This window comes from Mauremys mutica, chromosome 4, assembly GCF_020497125.1.
Source record: "Mauremys mutica isolate MM-2020 ecotype Southern chromosome 4, ASM2049712v1, whole genome shotgun sequence".
NCBI classification, from domain to species: Eukaryota; Metazoa; Chordata; order Testudines; family Geoemydidae; genus Mauremys; species Mauremys mutica.
Window position 1 is genome coordinate 113871562 of NC_059075.1, and position 22895 is coordinate 113894456.

Genomic DNA, 22895 nt, shown 5'->3' on the forward strand with positions numbered 1-22895 from the left:
GGGTACAAAGAAGGGCCACTAGAATGATCCGAGGAATGGAAGGCCTGTCATATGAAAGGAGACTTGAGGAGCTCGGTTTGTTTTCCTTAACCAAAAGAAGGATAAGAGGAGATATGATTGCACTCTTTAAATATATCAGAGGGATAAATACCAGGGAGGGAGAGGAATTATTTCAGCTCAGTGCTAATGTGGACACGAGGACAAACAGATATAAATTGTCAGTCAGGAAATTTAGGCTTGAAATTAGACGAAGGTTTCTAACCATCAGAGGAGTGCAATTCTGGAACAGCCTACCGAGGGAAACAGTGGGGGCGAAGGACCTCCATGACTTTAAGATTAAGCTGGATAAGTTTATGGAGGGGATGGTATGATAGGATAACGGGTTTAGTCAATAGGTCAATAACGTGCCACACTGGTAATTAGTACAAAGGGTCAATGTTGGGATATTGTTAGCCTTTTCCAGAGGGTCTGGCTGGAGAGTCTTGCCCGCATGCTCGGGGTTCAGCTGATCGCCATATTTGGGGTCGGGAAGGAATTTTCCTCCAGGGTAGATTGGCAGTGGCCCTGGAGGTTTTTCGCCTTCCTCTGAAGCATGGGGCAGGGGTCGCTTGCTGGTGGATTATCTGCTACTTGAAGTCTTTAAATCATGATTTGGAGCATTCAACAGCAGAGTCAAGGCAGAGAATTAGTTCAGGAGTGGGTGGATCGGCTTATGTGGCCTGCATCTTGCAGGAGGTCAGACTAGATTATCATAATGGTCCCTTCTGATCTTGAATTCTATGATTCTATGATTCTGTAAATATCAAATTCATTTTTCTCTTTATTTTCTTTTCCGCACTCTCGTCTCTCAGATGTGATCAGGTGATAATTTCAAATACACCCACCACTAAGCATAACTCATGGTTCAGAAGCAGGATAGAAAAATTGCATTTCAGCGAGGTTGAATGGAAATTGCATGGAGAGGGGAGAAAATGCAGGATAGTAGTCCCCTCCCCATAGAAACGCTATCTGCTAGGTGATACAAATGTTACAAGCTGTCACTGGTTCATTACCCTAATAACTGGACACTGTCCTAATTATTGAGAGCTTTGATTGCCTTTAAAAATTAACCCTCTCATGGTTTTTAAACTGGAACATGTACCGCTATTTGTTTTGACTCTACACTGCATTCTTTTTTAAATAAGAGTGGCAAAGAGATTGTTCTGATGCATGAAAAGTGGCTTTGGGTTCCTGCTGCCCATTCTCTGCTTATGATACAATGGTAAGGAGGTAGTTGGGGTCCTGCACTGGGTTCTGCCATCAGCTTCTACTGCAGAAGATGCCAAAGAGACAGCAGCTGCAGAAGTCAGTATTCTTAAAGGCACAGTTCTGAATTCTCATTAAGTATTGTGTATAATTGGAACAATTAGAATAGGGAGGGGTTGACTAGCTACAAACTTATATTGGTTTAGTTAAACAGATGCAAATTCCTGTGTGAACACTTAGTTCAGTTTGAGTGACTTACAGTAACTCCTGACTTAACGCTCTAGATATTTTCCTGAAAAATGCTACTTTAAGTGAAATGAAGTTAAGCGAATCCAATTTCCCCATAAGAATTAATGTAAATAGGGGAGTTAGGTTCCAGGGAAAATTTTTTTGCCAGACAAGACTATATTTTATTTATATATACACAGTATAGGTTTTAAACAAACAGTTTAATACTGTACACAGCAATGATGATTGTGAAGCTTGGTTGAGGTGGTGAAGTCAGAGGATAGAAGAGGGTGGGATATTTCCCAAGGAATGCCTTACTGTTAAATGATGAACTAGCACTCCTCTGGGCCCTCAAGGGTTAACACATTGTTGTTAATGTAGCCTCACACTCTACAAGGCAGCAGGAATGGAGGGAGAGGAGACATCTTCAAAAAGATCTCACAAAATGGTAAATTAAATTTAATGTGGATAAATGTAAAGTAATGCACATTGGAAAAAATAACCCCAACTATACATACAATATGATGGGGGCTAATTTAGCTACAACTAATCAGGAAAGAGATCTTGGAATCATCGTGGATAGTTTTCTGAAGATGTCCACGCAGTGTGCAGCGGCAGTGAAAAAAAAATAGGATGTTAGGAATCATTTAAAAAGGGATAGAGAATAAGACGGAAAATATCTTATTGCCATTATATAAATCCATGGTACGCCCACATCTTGAATCCTGCGTACAGATGTGGTTTCCTCATCTCAAAAAAGATATACTGGCATTAGAAAAGGTTCAGAGAAGAGCAACTAAAATGATTAGGGGTTTGGGATGGGTCCCATATGAGGAGAGATTAAAGAGGCTAGGACTTTTCAGCTCAGAAAAGAGGAGACTAAGGGGGGGCTATGATAGAGGTATATAAAATCATGAGTGGTGTAGAGAAAGTGAATAAGGAAAAGTTATTTACTTGTTCCCATAATATAAGAACTAGGGGCCACCAAATGAAATTAATTGGCAGCAGATTTAAAACAAATAGAAGTTCTTCACATGGCTTACAGTCAACTATGAAACTCCTTGCCTGAGGAGGTTGTGAAGGCTAGGACTAAAACAGGGTTTAAAAGAGAACTAGATAAATTTATGGAGGTTAAGTCCATTAACTTAATCCTGGCTATTAGCCAGGATGGGTAAGGAATGGTGTCCCTAGCCTCTGTTTGTCAGAGGGTGGAGATGGATGGCAGGGGAGAGATCACTTGATCATTACCTGTTAGGTTCATTCCCTCTGAGGCACCTGGGATTGGCCACTGTCGGTAGACAGGATACTGGGCTGGATGGACCTTTGGTCTGACCCATTATGGCCGTTCTTATGTTCTTAGCATTGAAGAGAGAGACAGAGACACACACAGCATGTGTGTGAGAGAGAGCGAGACAAGCATTTCCCCTTTAAGTAGACTGACCCCACTCTAAGTACATTGCCTTTTTGAGTAGATGAGCAAGTTGAGACAGCTGCTGCTGCCAGCAAGCTCCCTCGGTCCTGAGCCATTGTCGTGTCCATCATTGTCCCCGTCCCCCCCACTCTGTGGAAATAGGGTAAAGAAGCGGGGGGAGGGGGACACCCTGACATTAGCACCCCTTGTTCCCTTCCCCACTCCCCCTTTGCACAGCAAGCAGGATGCTCCCAGGAGCAGCTCCAAGGCAGAGGGCAGGAGCAGCACAAGACAGTCAGGGGAGGGACACCTGAACTGCCTGGCAATTGATACCCTGCTGGGTGGCTGCCGCAGAGGGAACTTAGGGGAGCTGATGGGGGGCTGCCAGTCCACCCTGGTTCCAACCCCCGACCAGCTAGCTCCAATGGGCTGCTCTTTCTGCAAGCAGTGGACAAAGCAGGTGGCTGCCAAACAACATTGTAAGGGAGCATCGTGCAACTTTAAATGAGCACATTCTCTAATTGATCAGCAACGTAACAACAAAACAACTTTAACCGGGGCGACTTTAAGTGAAGAGTTGTTGTATTTTGGTTTAGCTTAAACTTGTGTCTAATAATTTAAGCTAAAGTGAAATAAAACTGGTTTATACTGAAATGAGTCAGCATATGGGGGGGAGGAATAGCTCAGTGGTTTGAGCATTGGCCTGTTAAACCCAGGGTTGTGAGTTCAATCCTTGAGGGGGTCACTTAAGGGTCTGGGGCAAAAATTGGTCCTGCTAGTGAAGGCAGGGGGCTGGATTCAATGACCTTTCAAGGTCCCTTCCAGTTCTAGGAGATTGGTATATCTCCAATTATTACCTAGTCTCCACACTTTTGAACTGATGTAGCTAATTCAGTATAAAATTGCACTGTAAGTTAAACTGGTGCTGCTCTGTCTGTAGAAAAGCCCTTAGCCACTCAGCACCTCCTACAATACATTAATCTAATGTTCTTTACTTTAGTGCCTTATTTCACTCCTCTAAGGCATATTTTAGATTAATGTCTTTTGATGTGCTGCCACCTCATATGGATTTAATTTTACATTCCGTTAATGATCAGTTGAGCTAAAGAGAACTGTTACCTCTAGAACAATGCAGAGTAGTGCCTAACTCTGGTTTGTGACTACTTCCCGTAAAGCTTTTGTTTTAGATAGCACTGAAGCAGAAATAAATTAAGGACGGTAGCAGGGTCTCTTACATGAATATGATGCAAAAAATGAATTATATTTTGAATTGCAGATTAGTTCTTTCTCTTTGTGACAGATGACACTCACCTCATGAGTGCCTTCTGTTGGTTGGGTGTGGTGCTGCAATCCTTTTCTCCCACTGCTCCTGGCATCCTCTGTAGGTTGCCAACCTCACTAGGCAGGTCTTCAGTGGCTCAGCCCTCCAGCCAAGTCACACAGTCAAAAGTGAACCCCTCTCAGGGGTAGCAAAAGTCCGACAAGCTACCTTCCCTCACTAGGGTCTTCAGCCCCATTTCTGGGTAAATCTCACCCTTCATTTGGGCCTTTAAAGGAGCCTTGTCTCCTTCTTGGGGCATAGGTCACTTCTCAGGGTCACAACCCAGGGACACTATAAACAGCAGCCATGTGCACCGCTTCCTGCAGTTCACTTCTGCTATTTCCTGGGCCTTTTCCTATGTATCCCTTTTCTCTTCACCCCTTATCTTAGGACTGAAGTTCTCAGATCCTTTTCCTCCGTTCTAAATGCCAGATGCCACCAGAACCTGTCTTCTGGGTCACCCTCAAGCTCCTGTGACCAGCAAGCAGTACCCTCTCTGAGCTCCTCTGGTCCCAGACATGAACTGACCTGCTCAGGCCTTGCAGCTCCTTTTAATCTGAGCCTGCTGGGCTCTGATTGGCTGCTTCTATGCAACATCTCTAGGTAGGCCTGGAAGACCCACCTTAGCTGCTCCTTTCTGGGAAGGGTGTAGTAGGACTGCAGGTCCTCCAGAGGGGGCCATGGAGGGCCAGGTACACCCCGTCACACTCCTGTTTAAGGGAAAAGACTAGGATGGATGCAGTATTTGATTGAGTTGAAAGGTGGACTTACAGTTATGATACTGGACTGGGACTCAGGAGATCTGGGTCCAGGTTCCAGCTCTGCCATAAACTTTTGTGTGAGACCTTAGGCAAGTCAATTAATGTCTCTGCGTCAGATACTAATCTGTAGAAAGCAGATGATGATACTCTTTCCTATCCTTTCTTATCTGTTCAGATTGTAAACTCTTTGGAGCAGTGACTCTTGTTATGTGTGTATAAAGCCTCTAGCACAATGGGGCCTCTTGATGGGGCCTCGTGGTGATAATATACTATAAACAATAATAAAGATGTTGTGAAGTTATCGGATTTGTCACTGGTGCCCAGACAATGTATGACCTTCTGCTCATTGCTGAGACACTTCCTTCCTTATGATTCCATTACTTCCTAGTGATCTAGTCTCCATGGTACAAATGTTTTTGCACTCACTATTGTGTGCATACATGTTTGCAGGATCAGGGCCCTAGCAATTGTTGTGCCCTCTGTGTGTATATTGCATGGAAGGGAAGTGGAAGAATCCCACAAATTGCAGACATATCTCATCCACATACCTTCTCAGTAGTACAAATTGTCTTCAATATAAAGATGAGTAAAGCTGTGCAGTAGGGTTCATGTTGAAGGTATGGGGACTTTGGTGCTTCATCTCTAAAGGTATACATGAATTCCTTCTTCAGAAGATGACTTGACTGTAACCTGTGACTTTTAGAATTGGTTTGTTTAGTGACTGACAAGATACCTGTCTTCTGCAAAAGGTTTCTCAGAAAGAATGAAAAAAAAAATCAGATTGTACACAAGGGGGAAAAATGCTGACAGTAGTTTAATAGGAATACCACGTGTGGATGGAAAAGAAATAAAAAATAGATCCGATTTTATTTCATAGCAACAGTTCTGTTCAGCTCTTTCTCAGTCATATGCACATATGGTATTCATGGTAGATGCTGAATCCAAGATCTACTGCCCAAAATGATTTGCTCAGCCCAGAGCTATGTCTTTTCCCCTAAATCTTTATTCTTTTTTATTGCTCTTTATAAATAAAAAGGGTGTGGTCTAGTGGTTTGAGTGCTGGACTGGGAGCCAGGAGTCTCCTGAATTATCATTCAATTTCTAACACTGACTCACTGTGTAGCCTTAGATGCATTTTCAATCTTTTCTTCCTCAATTGTCATATATATGAAATGGGAGTGATATTTCTGTACCTCACAGGGTTGTTGTGAGACTTGGTTAATGTCTGCAAATTGAAAAAAAAAACAACAACACCTGCTCTCTAAATATAATGATTCTTTATCACATCTCAGAAATCTCAAGGGAAAATACTCAGTGGCATGTTGTTCATGATATCTTCTCTACAGAGCATTAACTGTGAAGCTCATTTTACAGGAACAATCCTAAAGCACGCTGAAAGGGTGAAGCCCATTCTCAGTGGTCTTTTCAACTATTTATAACTTTCTTGGTTTTATAACATTTTTGGCTGATTTCTTCTTAGCCCAGGAGTGATTTTTGGTTTTCTGTTAAAGTTTGAGCAAGGGCGTGTGGGTGTGTGTGTGGGGGGGTGCATGTCACACTTTACCATAATTAAGGCTACGATTTTGTCATGGATATTTTTAGTAAAAGTCATGGACAGGTTGTGGGCAATAAACAAAAAATCACAGAAGCCGTGACCTGTCCCTGACTTCTACTAAAAACATCCCTGACAAAATGGGGAGAGAGGAGGGTCCAGCAACCTGCTGCCTCCCCACCCCTCCAGCAGCATCTGGGAGCTGCAGGGACCCCAGTGGCTGGGAAGGGTTCCCCTGAAGCCCTGTGGGTCTGGGAGCTGCGGGGGGTCCCCCCCACAACGGCAGGGGAGCTGTGGGGGAGCCCCTGCCAGTGGTGGATGCTGGGGAGCTGCAGAGGGGCGCCCGTGGCTGCTGTGCAGCTCTGGGGTCCCTTTGCCTGCCGGCGGTGGCTGGGAGCTCTGTGTGTGTGTGGTTTGGGGGGCAGCTGATGGCAGCAGCTGAGCAGCTGCAGGGGATGCCTCTGCCAGCGGCAGAGGCCGCTGAGCTGGGGTGGGGGCACCCCTGCCCATTGCCACTGAGCAGCTCCGGAGTCCCTCTGCTGCTGCCGGCTGGGAGCTGCGGAGGGGCCTGCTGGTTGCGGTGATGGAGCTGCTGGGCTGCTCAGAGATTGCTGCCAGTGGCGGTGGCCGGTCAGTTGCGGGGGTCCCACCACCTGCAGCTGCTGGATAGCTGCGAGAGGGTCCCCTGCCACCCACAGAGGCTTGGCTGCTGCTGTGTCCCCCGCTGCCAGCAGCAGCTGGGCAGCTGCGGGGGCCCCCAATATCACGGAGGCCCCAATATCACGGAGACCTCCATGACATAATCTAAGCCTTAACCATAATAAACAGCCCGGGCAACCTTTTTTGTTTTAAATATAAACAGTTGTAAGGGTTGGATTTTTCTAAAGAATCAAAAGGATTTAAAAGCTTAAGTCAATGGGAGTTGTGCGCCTGAACCAGGGGTCGGCAACCTATGGCACGCATGCCGATTTTTAATGGCATGCTGGTCCCAGCCTCCGGCCCCGCTCAGCCTGCTGCTGGCCTGGGTGAAGGGAACCCTAGGCCGGTAGCAGGCTGAATGGAGCCGGTGGCTGAGACCCCGGCTGGCAGGAGCCGGCGGCAGGAACTCTAGACTGGCAGCGGGCTGAACTGGTCAGCCCGCCGCTGCTCTGGGGTTCCGGCTGCCGGCCGCTTGCTAGCCGGGGTGGCAAGGGGCCGGCAGCCGGAACCTAGAAGTGAAAGTAAAGTGGAGCGTGTACGCTCGGAGCTGGCCGATGCTGGGGCACTCCGCTGCGGCTGGAGGCATGGCACGTGGTGCGCTCTCAGCTGGGGTCCTGCTGGCTGCCGGAACTTTCCAGTAGGCTGGCACTGGTGGCCCTGTGCACCGGGCTAAGCAGCAGGAAGTCAGGCAAGTGAAATGGGCCAGCTGGAGGCGCGGTAGAGGTGTCCACATCCCAGCCTGTCCTGCTGCCCCTCTCCCGCCAATGTGGCTGGATACCAGGGCACTACAGGCACGTGCTTCCCTGCGGCGTGCACAGCTGCGGCCCCTCGGGGGGGAAGGGGAACGGAGTGGCAGGCCAGGGGGTCTTCTGCCACTGCCCCCCATTTGCCTGCAGATGCAGTGCCCCCACACAGCTGGCCCACAACTCTCTTGGCAGGAACAGCGTGGGGTAGGGACCCATCCAGGTAACCCGGCTGTCCCAGGCCAGCCCCAAACCCCTCCCCCCCCAGGACTGCCCCCCCTCCACACCCCTCCCAACCCGCTGCCCTGAGCCCCTCGTGCTACCCAACCCTGACTCCTCCACACACCCATCCTCCCAGCCCTGACTCCTGCATCATCCACATCCCCACCCCCTGCCCTGAGCCCCTTGCACCCCAACCCCCTGCCCTGAGTGCTCCCCCCCACACCCACAGAGCCCCAGCCCCTTAGATCCTCCCCCTGAGGAGGGTTGCAATATGACAGTACCTGTAAGAAATTTAAGTTGCTTTCACCCCTGCTGGAACCCCAGACCAGCAGCGGACTGAGCGGAACCAGCGGTGGGCTGAGCGGCTCATCCCGCTGCTGGTCTGGGGTTCTGGTCGCCGGCCCCTCTCAGCCCACTGCCGGCCTGGGATACTGGCAGCCAGCCCAGGGCTCTGCTCCTCGCCTTGACCCAGCGCTCTTCAGTCACCCCCTGCTGAAGCCCACATTGGAAAACTCAGCAAGGAAAAGTGAGGGCAAGATCACACTAAACTGGTAAGTTCTGCATTTTAACTTTATTTTAAATGAAGCTTCTTAAATATTTTAAAAACCTTATTTACTTTAAATACAACAATAGTTTATTTATATAATATAGATTTATAGAGAGAGACCTTCTAAAAACGTTAAAATGTATTACCGGCACGCAAAACCTTAAATTACAGTGAACTTGGCACACCACTTCTGAAAGGTTGCCTACCCCTGGCCTAAACCCTTCAGGTGATTTTGAAAATTTCTCCCAGTGTCATAAAGGTTTGAAGCGGACACCTAGAACTTGGCAGAAAGAGGCCACATCTGTGACTTTTTGTGATCTGTCTAAAAGATTGTGATTTTTGAAAGTTTCATAAAAGTTTTTTTTTTTAAGTTTTGCTTTCACACCATATCTTGTAATGAGATTTGGTAAGAGGCTGTCCAAGTGTATTGATTGTGTGCATGCCTGCGTAGTCTTTGGAAATTTCATAGGGAGTCCTGCCCTTATCCATGCAATAGGTTAAGGTGCATATGCAAGGATGTGACCTGTCTATCCACGTACTTTATAATTAGGGCACTACCAAATTCATGGTCCATTTTGGTAAATTTCACAATCATAGGATTTAAAAAATCTTAAATTTTGTGGTTTCAGATATTTAAGTCTGAAATTTCACGGTGTTGTAACCATCGGGGTCCTGACCCAAGAGAGAGTTGTGCAGAGTGGTTGCAAGGTTACTGTAGAGGGATGAGGTATTGCCACCCTTACTTCTGCACTGCTGCTGGTGGAAGCACTGCCTTCAGAGCTGGACCCCCAGATAGCAGCCATGGTCCTTCCTTCAGCCAGGGGAGGTTCCTGGAAGAGGGTCTGACCTGGCCCCCGGACACTCCCTGTGGAGGGGAAGAGGAATTCCCATCCTTCCCCAGCCCAGCATGGACTAGCAGCTGGAGCTTGGCGCAAGGTAGGAGCCCCTGGCTGAGGCACTCCCAACCCTGCGCCTCCCTGACTCCGGGCCCAGAATTTGGGGGCTAAAGGGACTTTGGGCTGGCTGTGACCACGCTTCACCCCGCAACCCCACCCCCGGACCACAGCACCCTCTGCAGGTAAGGTTGGCCCTGCCCCCTGCAAAAAGTGATGACTCTCCCTTACCATGCCACCCTCACTTCTGTGCTGCTGCTGGTGATGGTGCTGCCTTCAGAGCTGGGCACCCAGCCAGCAGCTGCCATTCTACACTCTCCAGCCACCCAGCTCTGAAGACAATGCAGAAGTAAAGGTGGCAATAGTGCAACCCCCCCTACAATAGCCAGATTTCACGGTCAAGAGCATATTTCACGGTCCGTTACACGTTTTTCACAGCTGTGAAGTTGGTAGGGCCCTATGTATAATGATCCCTATCTCTGTAGTGTTTGTGCGCCTCCCATTATTTAATAAATTATTGTTTTCTCTTCCATCTCTGTCACTAACAACCAAGCTTAGGGGTTTGTGTGTGTGTGTATGTGTGGGGTTTTTTTTTAAAGGAATGAACCTGAGAATGAGAGTACTATTCTGGGCACAGATAGGGTCTGTTTTACCATTGGCAATGAATGTGGCAAGATTAATCATGGTTCCTATTTCTTCTGACGGAGAGATCCACGTTCTCGGTCTAGAACAGGAAATTCCATACAAAAAGTACTGCGTTAAGTGAACATCAAGGTTGCAAAGTGAAGTGCCTGAAAGTGAGGAAATGGTAAAAAAGAGGTAGCCTGAGCGACATTATTTCCACTTTCTTGGGGGCATGTACACGCTATTCTACTAGATCGGTGTTTTTCAAAGTTCGGATTGCGACCCAGTACTAGGTTGCAGCATGTAAGGCACTGGTCACCTTGCTCAGCACCCAGAGACCCTAGTGGCTCTGGTCAGCAGTGCTGACTGGGAAATTAAAAGTCCCATTGGCGGTGCTGTCCAGCTAAGGCAGGCTAGTGCCTCCCTGTTCCGACGCTGTGCTGTGCTCCAAAAGCGGCCAGCGGCGGGTCCAGCTTCTAGGCAGTGGGTCCACAGGGCTCCATGTGCTGCCCCCACCCTGAGCACTAGCTCTACACCGCTGGGGGAGGGAGTGGTGGTGCCTGCGAGTGAGAGCCGCACGGAGCCACTTGCACGCCTCCACCTAGGAGCCGGACCTGCTGCTGGCTGCTTCCGGGGTGCACCATGGTCTGCGGTGCCAGGACAGGCCTGCCTCTGCACCCCAGCTGTGCTGCTGATAGGGAGCCGCTGGATGTAAGTCCGTGCCCCAATCCCCAGCCCTAGCCCCAACTCTGAGCCCCCACCCAAACCCAGAGCCCTTCCTGCACCCCAAACCCCGGCCCTACCCCAGAGCCTGCATCCCCAGCTGAGAGCTCTGGCCCCTTCCCACACCCCTACCCTAGCCCTGAGCCCCCCAAACCTGGAGCCCCCTCCTGCACCCCAAACCCCTCATCCCTGGCCCCATCCCAGAGCCTGCATCCCCTCCCCCAGCCCAGAGCCCCCTTCCACACCCAGAACCCCTCATCTCCAGCTCTGTTGCGTCTCAGGCATCAACAATTTTCTTCAACTGGGTCCCCCCAGAAAAAGTTTTACTAGATGATCATATCCTATTTTTTATGCAGGACCCTGCATCATTCAGTGCTCAAGATGTTAAGATTTCTCCTTATTGTGGTGTCGATGGTTTGTTTATTTTTAAGGGTTTTCTTTACTCACATGGATTGGTAGTGGGCAAAAAACAGAAGTTTTAAATATGTAGTAAATTCAGCATCACTGGAACGTAACTGAAAAATCCCAGGACAGATCCTCAGCTTGTGTAAATCAGAATTGCTTCATTGAAGTCAATGGAGCTATGCTGATTTACAACAGCTGAGAGTCTGGCCCCCGTGTGTGTGTTTGTGTGTGTGTGTGTGGGGGGGGGGAGGACGACTCTAAGATTAGTGACACGGTGCTTAATTTGGGGAGATGGCACAACTCTTCCGGCTTTCTGATGACAGGAGGAATGAAATATCAGGAAATAAGAATTGACCCGCAGGTTTATACTAAAGGAAGTATGGTTTCCATCCTGTTTTGCTCTTGCACTTGGAATTTTTAGATGAGCTAAGCAGGCAAAATAGAGGCCCTGAGAGTGCAATCTGGCCATTTTTCCAGGCATTTATCAATCACGTTCTTCAGACACACAAAACTCCATTGGGGCCCTGATTCAGCATGATACTTCAGCACATCCCACAGCCTAATTACTCATTGTCTTCAATGGGACTGTACATTTGATTGATTATCCTCCTGAATAGGAGCTTTGGTAATGAAATTTTGAGCTATTGTGCTTAATTCACTGCTGGACCAGCCAGCTAATGGAAGGTTTTATTAGCTCTGTTGAGCCTAGTAAGCTTTTGGTTACAAAAGTTTGACTTGATAGTTCAGAAGTGTTTTTGCGCTCAAAAAGAGACCTACCTTTTCTCACTGATAAAGCTCCTGTGGGTTGTTGGTTGTTCCCTAGCATATGTTTAGTCTAACAAAATATGATTCAATTTAGGGCCAGCATTAGTCAGTGCTGTCTGTGTAGTTCTAGTTTTGTTTTAATATAATTTGAAAAGCATAATGAAGAAACACCTCAAGCTAAAGGGGCAAACCCCAAAGAGGAGGAGGTGATGAGCAGCACTCATATCCTTAAAGGACAAGTAAAATAAGTTTAGGGTCAGTCACCTTAGCTTGTTTATTCCCTGCTCATTTGGTGAAATATTTATGGTGAGTATTGATCGCTGAAGGATCGCAATATGTGCTGCTGCCTAAAATTGCCTCATTTTTATTACCTCTGCAACTGTCTGAATGGCTCATAAAGAAATAAAAGTTTTTTGTAATCTGAACGTTAATCATTTCTGCAGAGCCTGGCAAATGTTACCATGCTCTTATCTTCCAGCTGCTATCCACATGGAAGCAGAGCTGGGTGCCTAAAATCAAATGTGTCACTATGGTTTGTTAAGGCACAATTATACAACTGTCTGTTTTAAAACATTGTCAGCTTTGGATGATTGTCTGAAGCATCTTTACCCATGGATGTAACTTGTAACTTTTATGGAAGCGCTCTGGTGCTTTTTTAGTTTAAATAAAGTCACACAGGTTGTGTATATCCTTTAGGGTTGGATACTCTGTAAAATTAACACCCATAATATGTTCTAGCGAATAATGTTCCTGGAAGCCTATTCTATCCAGTGATTTTTTTTGTAAAATATGGTAAATGACACTTTGGTTCAGATCTTTAAGTGCTCAGCACCCACAAGTAGGGCCACATTTTCAAAAGAACACAGCTCCCGTATAAGCACCTAAATAAAATGACCAGATTTTCTCAAGTGCTGAGCTTCCATTGTGAGTAGTGGGAGATGCTGGGTGCTGAGCAGTTGATAAAATCTGGCTACTTCATTTAGGTGCCTTGGGCCTTGTGTACACATCATTGCAGCCTTCTTTTGGTTTAAATAACCTGTTATCAGGTGAGCTTAAGTTGATTATTTACTGAGCAGCTGCACACCCTGTTGTGATTGTTTTAATGTCTCATAGTCAGGAAGGATGTTGGCCAAACACTTATAAGATTTATACCTATGAGGGAGAATGAGAGTCAAACAGCTGAGTTCTAATCCTAGCTCTGCCAATTTCTGATGATGATGATGATAATACCTGCCTGTCTTCATCAGTAGACTTGAAAGTGCTTTTCAGAGGTATCACTATCCCCATGTAACAGATGGGGAAACTGAGGCATATAGGGTCAAAGTGGCTCAGCGAAGTTTACCCCACAGACTAGGAGCAGAGCTGTGGATAGGACTGAGGTCAGTCAGTGCCTGATCCACTAGGCAACACTGCTGTCATATTAGGCACCTCACTGCTGCTTTCTGCCTCAGTTTACCCATTCCTAAAAATGAAGGTATTGTTTACTTCTGTTCCTATAAGGATTGATAAATGTTGCATACAGTGCTTTGAAAAAGCAAAGTGCTTAATGTAAAAGCTGTATTTGAACATTACATAAATTAAGAACATTTAATATCGCTTTAGCCATGTGGATTTTTCTTTACTGAATTCTGCTCTTGAGATTTCTCAGGTACCGTGCCACAGCTGTCTCACTGGCACAAGATAGGTTCAATAGAAGCCTCCAATGTTCTTTTATTTAGCAGATGCATGGGTTAGTTTGAGGGTGGGCCTGAAGCCTCAATCTTGCCAACTGTGATCACATCAGGAGAAGATTTTTTTAATACTTCCATTACTTGCAACGTGTTTGTGTACCAGTAACACATTCACGTCCCCTCATGCTAAGAAGGTGTGCTCTGTGACTATGCTGATTTGTTAATTACAAGGCATCCATGCTGCTGTCAGAAGCCCTGTTGCTTAACGTTTTTTCTTCCATTCTCCTGCTTGTGAATTTCTGGCTTCTATATGAGCTTCCCACTCCTTGCCTTTCCCCCTCTCCCTTTCCTTGGCACGGTTCTTTGGTTAGTTATGGTAATAGTAGTAAAAGACCCTCTCAGCTGGCTTCTTTTCCACACCGCTTAACTAGATTTGTGAGTATGTCAGTCTCCTAGAATGCCTGAGGATTTCTGAGCTTGTTTCACAGACCTACACTGACCTATTTTAATGTCCAGACTCCTCTGGTAAACTCTTGTTTTAATGGTATTGTTCCAGCAGAGTTTGCTAGTGCTGCTTTAACTAAGTTTATGTCTGTGTTTCCATAATAAACTTGTTTTTTCCCCTAGGATTTATAACTCTCCCAGATAATTTCTGTTTTGGGTTGCACCTTGGCAGACAATATCTCAGCCAGAATCAGATTTGTACTTAATTTGATTTGAATTGATTTCGCCACTTTTTGTAAGACTGGAGAGTAAAAAAGTCCATACTTTGTGATCTTAGTATTCTCACACAGACAAAGATTTTAAATGTGACATTTTATTAGTTAGTGTGTGATATAGATCTCTGTGTAGTACTTGTGGTTATTTGACCAGTACAGAATCAGAACAGCCAAGATGTTACGCTGGGAGGAAAGATGATCCAATGATCAGTAACTGGGACTAAGAAGACATAGGTTCAGTTCCCAGCTCCACACAGACTTTCCTATGTGATCTTGGGCAGTTACTTAGCTTGACTGTGCTTCAGTTTCTCATCTGTAAAACAGGAATAATGGCACTTCCCTACCTGACAGGGGTGATGAGAATAAATGCATCAAATGCCCAGGTGGTCACAGATACTGTAGTAATGGGGCTGTATAATTATATATAAAATAGGACACATTTTTAAAAATAACTACTGTGTCTTTCCAGTCAACATACTCCTTAAAATGATAATACTCATGCCTAATGCAGATATGCCGAATAATAGTAACTGGATTGTAAAATGGAAGTTATTACATGGCACCTTTTGTACTCCAGGTTAAAAAACACAAGGGATCAAGTATAGGAGAAAAATAACCCATTGCAGAAATGCTGATAACATTACCATTTCACTGCCTGTTGATCTAGTGATATTTGTTTTGATAAATGCCCCTGGGAATTGCTAGACATTTCTTGCAGGTTTCTGTTACCCATGGACTGTATTGTTGGGTATGTCTGCGTGTAGCTCCCATTGAACTCTGCGTGTGTGCAGCTCCTCTTGAATTCTACAGGAGTCAGTCGCACGTGGCTGAGGATGAATATGGTCCCTGGTAATCTGCTAAATATTGGGAGTATAGTTAGTGTGCAGGCAAATCAAGCAAACTTCATGCAGTGTGTGGGTCAGGGGCGGCTCTACCTTTTTGGCCGCCCCAAGCAGTCATGCGCGGGAGGCGCCCCCGAGCCGCAGGAGCAGCGGACCTCCCGCGGGCATGACTGCGGAGGGTCCGCTGGTCGCGCGGCTCGGCTGGACCTCCCGCAGCTGCGGACAGTTCGCAGGTCCGGTGGCTCTGCTTGAGCTGCCGCAGGCATGCCTGCGGGAGGTCCAGCCGAGCCGCGGGACCAGCGAACCGTCCGCAGTCATGCCTGCGGGAGGTCCACTGGAGCCGCGGGACGAGCGCCCCCTCCGCAGTCATGCCTGCGGCAGGTCCGGTCGTCCCGGGGCTCCGGTGGACCTCCCGCAGGCATGACTGCGGCAGGTCCGCCGGCCCAGCCTGCCGCCCCCCCGGGAAAGGGCCGCCCCACGCGCGTGCTTGCCGCGCTGGGGCCTGGAGCCGGCCCTGGTGTGGGTTTCCAGTTGTATTGTGTAACTTATTGGTTTAGTCCTGTAAAGCTCTGCATGGCCTGAGACTTGTCCTCTTGTGGAACCGTGCATCAGCTCATGCAATATGGCTACAGCTGGGGTTATTAGAGTCTCCCAAGCTGGAACCCTTTTGATAGAAAAGAAAAAGGCAGCTGCTGGCATGATGTGTTTCTTCAGGGCCCCCTGGCCTTTGGAACTTGTTTCCCAGCTTCATCTGAAGATGTTGCTCAAGGGGTATTTTTAGGGAAGGTGGCATATTTTTTCCTTCTTTGTTTCCTTCTGCTGTAAGGTTTCATTAGTTCCTGCTGTACATGCAGGAGGTTGCTCCTGGTTTTATATCTGGGTTTACTTTTAAATAATTGTCATGGACACTTAGAGCTCCTTTTTGGTTTGTGTTTATAAATCTAAATATATTAATGATGAAAGAGGGGCTGCTATAACTGTTTAATATAGTGCAAAGTCATGTTTAATTTGCAGGTTTCCAGCTGGGCACAGTAAGAGATTCTTGACTCTTCTGTAACAGTTGTCACTGGATCGGTGGTTCCTTTAAAAAAGAATTACCATACAATTAAACTAGTATAAATCCACAGAAGCCAGGGCATTTTGGCATCAAGGCTATTGCCTTGCCCAAAATATGTGAGTTCAGAGCAGCAGTGCCTAGTCACAGTGGCCTTGTCTAGGCTAGGGTTTGGAAGATGTTAGCTGGCACATTTAGGCCTAATGTAAGCCTGGTCTACACATAAATCTTAGGTCGACCTAGCAGTGTTGCTCAGAGGTGTAAAAAAAAAAAAAAAAAAAAAAATTTAATGTAAAGTTTATCATTGATTTCAGTGGAGTTTGAATCAGGCCGTATAAAGAATACTTTGCACTTCAATGTCTTCTTCTGAGGATCCAAAAGCATTTTCTAAGCTTCAGACATATTCTCTCTGTTTACATATTTTGTATGAACTTAAATTACGAGCAAGGGAAAAAATTTCATGAGGAGAGAGGGAAAGATTAAGACTATGTAATTGAGAGAGAACTCATAATAAGGGACACAATAGGAGGTGTATTTGGGAAGTACTTTATGGAACATCGGAGTTTTCCTTTCTCAAAATTCTAGACCGCAGATGCATCCAATGAAATTAAAAGGAACCAAATTAAAACCAATCCAAGGAAAAACTGTCTCTCTCACCTTCCCCCAACCCCTAATTAACTTGTGGAACTCACTGTCAAAAGTTTTGAGGCCAGTGGCCTAGTGGGATTCAGAAAAGGATTTGACATTGATAGTTGGTCCAATAAAATATATTATTTCATCCCCTTGGTCTCTCTAATCTCCTGGGACCAATACAGCTATAGCACTACAACCTAGAATTGTTTAAACTGACACATACAACAATGCAATGCAGTCTGCTCACTCCTATCAAGTAATGTAATCTAATATGAACACTCCAATACATTGGCTTCTGCCTCAATCCCCGTATCTCTCTTCAAGGCCAGAGGAAACCAGTGAACCTTTTTTTGAACAAGGGAATAATAGTTTCCACAGGTTACATTAGGTAAAAATGTTAGGGATATAAACTTACATGTTTTATGGCATAAGCCAACCACTAACTGACCTTTGTTAGAAAGAAAATGTCCCTACACACCCGCGTTATTCCATGAAAGCATAGGATTTCTTGCACCTTCTTCTGAAGCATCTGGTAAGGACCATTGCTGGTGACAAGATACTGGACTAGATGGATAATTGGTCCAATCTGATGTGGCAAATCCTTATTTTTCTATTGTGTTTTCTTGATAATTTCCTATGCTGCTGAAGAAACTAAAGGATTTGTTTCCTCTGGGATTTAAGGTAATGTAAAATTCACTCAGGTTTTGCAGAGAGAACTCTCCAAGAAAACACCAAGTCTGTGCTGTAGAAGAAATATTTTTTACTAGGGTGATCAAACAATTTAAAAAAAATTAATCGTGATTAATTGGATTGTTTAAACAATAATAGAATACCGTTTATTTAAATATTTTTGGATGTTTTCTATATCTTCAAATATATTGATTTCAGTTACAATGCAGAATACAAAGTGTACAGTGCTCACTTTATTTATTTTTTATTACAAATATTTGCACTGTCAAAAATAAAATAAATAGTATTTTTCAATTCACCTAATACAAGTACTGTAGTGCAGTTGAACTTACAAATGTAGAATTATGTACAAAAAATAACTGCATTCAAAAACAAAACAATGTAAACCTTTAGAGCCTACAAGTCCACTCAGTCCAATTTCTTGTTCAACCAATCACTCAGACAAACAAATTTGTTTATATTTGAAGGAGATAATGCTGCCTGCTTCTTTTTCACAATGTCACCTAAAAGTGAGAACAGGCATTCACATGGTACTGTTGCAGTTGGCATCGCAAGATACTTACATGCCAGATGCGCTAAGGATTCATATGTCTCTTCATGCTTCATCCACCATTCCAGAGGACATGCGTCCAGGCTGATGACAGGTTCTGCTCGATAACAATCCAAAGCAGTGTGGACCAACGCATGTTCATTTTCATCATCTGAATCAGATGCCACCAGCAGAAGGTTGATTTTCTTTTTTTGGTGGTTCAGGTTCTGTAGCTTCTGCATCGGAATGTTGCTTTTTTTAAGACTTCTGAAAGCACCTCCTCCCTCTCAGATTTTGGACAGCACTTCAGATTCTTAAAGCTCAGCTTGAGTGCTGTAGCTATCTTTAGAAATCTCACATTGGTACCTTCTTTGCATTTTGTCAAATCTTCAGCGAAAGTGTTCTTAAAAGGAACAACGTGCTGAGTCATTATCCGAGGCTGCTATAACATGAAATATATGGCAGAATGTGAATAAAACAGAGCAGGAGACGTACATTTCTGCCCCAAGGAGTTCAGTCACAAATTTAATTAACGCATTATTTTTTCAACGAGCATCATCAGCATGGAAGCATGTTCTCTGGAATGGCGGTTGAAGCATGAAGGGGCCTACAAATGTTTAGCATATCTGGCATGTAAATACCTTGCAATGCTGGCTACAAAAGTGCCATGCGAGCCCCTGTTCTCATTTTCTGGTGACATAAATAAGAAGAGGGCAGCATTATCTCCCATAAATGTAAGCAAATTTGTTTGTCTTAGCTATTGGCTGAACAAGAAGTAGGACTGAGTAGACTTGGTAGGCTCTAAAATTTTACATTGTTTTGTTTTTGAGTGCAGCTATGTAACAAAATAATCTACATTTGTAAGTTGCATTTTCTTGATAAAGAGATTGCACTACAGTACTTGTATGAGGTGAACTGAAAAAATACTATTTCTTTTGTTTATCATTTTTAGAGTGAAAATATTTGTAATAAAAAATAATATACAGTGAGCAGTGTACACTTTGTGTTTTTGTAGAAATCAATATATTTGAAAATGTAGAAAAACATCCAAAATATTTAATAAATTTCAATTGGCATTCTCTTGTTTAACAGTGCAATTAAAATTGTGATTAATGATTAATTTTTATGAGTTAATCACCCGAGTTAACTGCGATTAATTAACAGCCCTAATTTTTACTCTTTATCTTTTGGGAATTTTGAAACTTCCTATTTTCCCCGCTGCATTCGAGCCTTTCTTCATGACATGTTTCAGCTGCAAATATAATTGATTATTTCTGACCAGGAGACTAACACAGAAAGACATGAGTTGTCTGAATGTGTGCACCTGGGAGAACAAAACCAACCAAAGGCCAGTCTCCTTCCCCCTCCCCCCCCCAATGATCTTTTCTCTTTGTTCTAAGATAAATGCTGCTCAACAGTTATTGAATTACTTTTAAGTCCTCTGGACAGGATTGTGAATAGTAAACTTGTTTAAACATCAATGAAATGGTAAGAAAATGGGACCTGCTTGAAAACGTGGTTTTCTGTGTTGCCTCCTAAGACATGGGTTTCTGTGGCTTCACTTTATTATCTTAAATCTTTGAAAGTGTGACACTTAATAGACAATTTTTATTACTTATTTGAACAGATTGCATTTGCTACAAATCATAAATAGATTGTTGCTCCAATGACTGTGCTGCTTTTGAAACCAACATTGTGTTTTGAAGTATATCTATCATGTTGTAACTTCATCATATACCCAGCATATTAAATTCATGCTTGAAATTATTTCCAATTTGGCACACTTTATGATTGCTATTTAAATGCCTTGGGGACACTCCACCAAAGATACTTTATAAATCAAATTTATACCCCATATTTTTTTTCTCCAGTGGTTTGTTGTGTCCCCCATGATACAAGCAGCTAGCTTCAATGGTTTTTTGTTTTGTTTTATTACATTGAATTTTTTTATATATATATTTTATCAAACATTGTTATAATTTTCTATACCTTTAGTTGGAAAATGGTTCAACTCCCTGGATACTGCATTAGATTAGATGTTTATTTAACTAGTTGTAAACTAGTTGTAAACTGTTGTTCGGTATTTAGAGGCCATACCCAAAATATAGAGGCCAGTTATGCTAGGTGTTTTAAATACACCTACTGTGAGACAGTCCTTCCCCTGACGAGCTCGCAGTCTGAATAAACAAGAAAGACAAGGGTAGGAGAGTAGGGAGTATGATTAGTCCCATTTTGCAGATGGTGAACTGAGATTAAGGCCCTGTCTACATGAGAGTTCTACCAGTTATACTGGTATAACCCCCTTTTCCCTATTGCGGACACCTTTATTCCAGTCTATAGAATGGTATTTTTGGATTAGCTTGAATCCCTTCCTGAAATGATATAAGATTTTTTTTTAAAGCTCTCTTACACCAAAATGAGTGTGATCACACCTGCGGGTGAGGGAAGGTGTGGCTGGTACTACCAGTATAATTCTATATCAGAGTGGTAGCCGTGTTAGTCTGTATGCACAAAAACAATGAGGAGTCTGGTGGCACCTTAAAGACTAACAGATTTATTTCGGCATAAGCTTTCGTGGGTAAAAACCCCACTTCTCCATGCATCTGAAAGCTTATGCCCAAATAAATCTGTTAGTCTTTAAGGTGCCACCAGACTCCTCGTTGTTTTTGAGTATAACTCTGATGATTTAAGGTCACATCTTAGCAGATACAGAAAGAATTTTCCTGTGTGGACAAGACCCTAGTGATTTGTCTGTGGTCACGGTGGAAGTGTGGCTGACTCAGGAATCAAATTTGTATATCATGAGTCCCAGTCCAACCCTATCCTTGGGACTATGTGCGTGGCCTCCTCTTCCCACTCTCAGCTTCATATCTTCTGTCAAGCAGCTCCTTATGCCTGGAATACTTTCCCTATATTCATCCACTCTGTGCTCACATTCTCTCTTACTTCAGATCCCTCTTTATAGCTCTCCACCTTTCTTGTGGTCATATACACTGTTTTCCCATGGTTTCTATTATTTATGTTGTAAGTTCTTCAGGGGGATGCAATGTGTGTTCCCTGTTTCAAATGGCTTTATAAAGGTTTTATAATAATGGTGTAAAGAATTACAACTTCAGCAGGAATCATCCACTGAAGGTTGACATGATCACATGCAACTGAACAGAGTTGGGATTCCACTCGGTATAGGGCAGAGTTGACCTGCTACATGAGGACTGAGACGACATAAAGTGGTATATTATATAGCAGTAGCCATTATCCTTAGATGGTTCTTCCCATTTTTCAGTTTAACCCATTCTTCTCTCACTTTCCCCTCAATCTCACTCTCCACTTGAACTGAGGGATGGGAAATGTTTCTTGCTTCTCATTTATTCTTTCAGAGTTATGCGCATAGAATTAAAAGTTAGATATAAATACAAGGTGGACTAAGAGGGCTTTCACCTGATGATGTCTGTATTCCAGATTCTGTGCTGTTGGGATGACCTTGCTGATAACACAGAGCAAGGGTTTGCTTTCTTTAATACTGCTTTAGGTGATAGCAAAATCATCAGCTGCTAACTGAGGAAAACCGTAATCCTGAACTCAAGCCTGGGTATGAAAAAAAACAACCAACCAACAACCCCTGACTGTTGTAAACCAAAATTTTAAAATGAGATGTCGCTAGTATACAAAAACATTCAGTTTTTTATTTGTTTAAAGGAACACTGTCATTTACTTTCATGCTTTCCATGTGGTCTACAGACTTACAAAAATTTGAGCGCAATTACTGATTGTATGAGCTAATTGGCCAGTTGGATGCGCAATTGGTCGCTTGCATGTGTCAATGTGATTAGTACATGCAGTTGTAGTAGTTGAACCTGCGAATGAGGCACACAGTTGTACATGCTTTTGACGTTCTGGCTCTACTCTAAGATTGAGAGATGAGTGGTAGACTCTCATACAATGTGGTAAGTTTATGAAATGCATTGTCATATTGCAGGAACTTGTTGGAACCACTGGAATTTTGGTTTAAGTTTGTGTGTGTGTGTTTAATAAATGCTTTGTGGTATTTGTGTAATTATGCCACTGTACAGTAATATAAATAAAAATAATACTTCAAACTTCAGAAAAAGATGCGATTGATACTTTCAATGAGTGAGCATTTTAACTTCTTAACACACGCATTTTTGTTGTTGTTTTTTTTTTTTTTTAGGTATATGTATTGGACGGACTGGGGAGAAACACCCAGAATAGAACGAGCAGGAATGGATAGCAGCACTCGAAAAATAATTGTTAATTCAGACATTTATTGGCCTAATGGACTCACGATAGATCTTGATGAGCAGAAGCTATACTGGGCTGATGCAAAGCTGAGTTTCATTCATAGAGCAAATCTGGATGGTTCCTTTAGGTATGATTCCCATTGGTCTGTATCAGTGTGAGAGAAGGGTGTGTGCATTTGCATGTGTGCATGCACGTTTGCTTTTTCATAATTAGCATTGATTTTATGCTAGTGCTTTTTTCAGTAGTCATTTATAACTATGTATATCTACCCTATCAGTCTTGCTAACCTTATCATTAGCATGCCTATGAACATGCATGGATTCCTGGAATTCATAAGAGTGGTTCTATTTTTGTTAAAG

The 22895-nt window shown here is 44.1% G+C and overlaps 1 protein-coding gene across 2 annotated transcripts in view; it reads left to right on the forward strand.

Moving 5' to 3' along the window:
* LRP5 (LDL receptor related protein 5) overlaps positions 1-22895 on the forward strand; it is a 280925-nt gene that overhangs the window by 75392 nt on the left and 182638 nt on the right. For both annotated transcript variants that reach the window (XM_045014021.1, XM_045014022.1), the window contains exon 3: positions 22466-22663. In XM_045014021.1, the coding sequence (XP_044869956.1) occupies positions 22466-22663 (198 nt within the window). The remainder of the gene's footprint in view (positions 1-22465; positions 22664-22895) is intronic.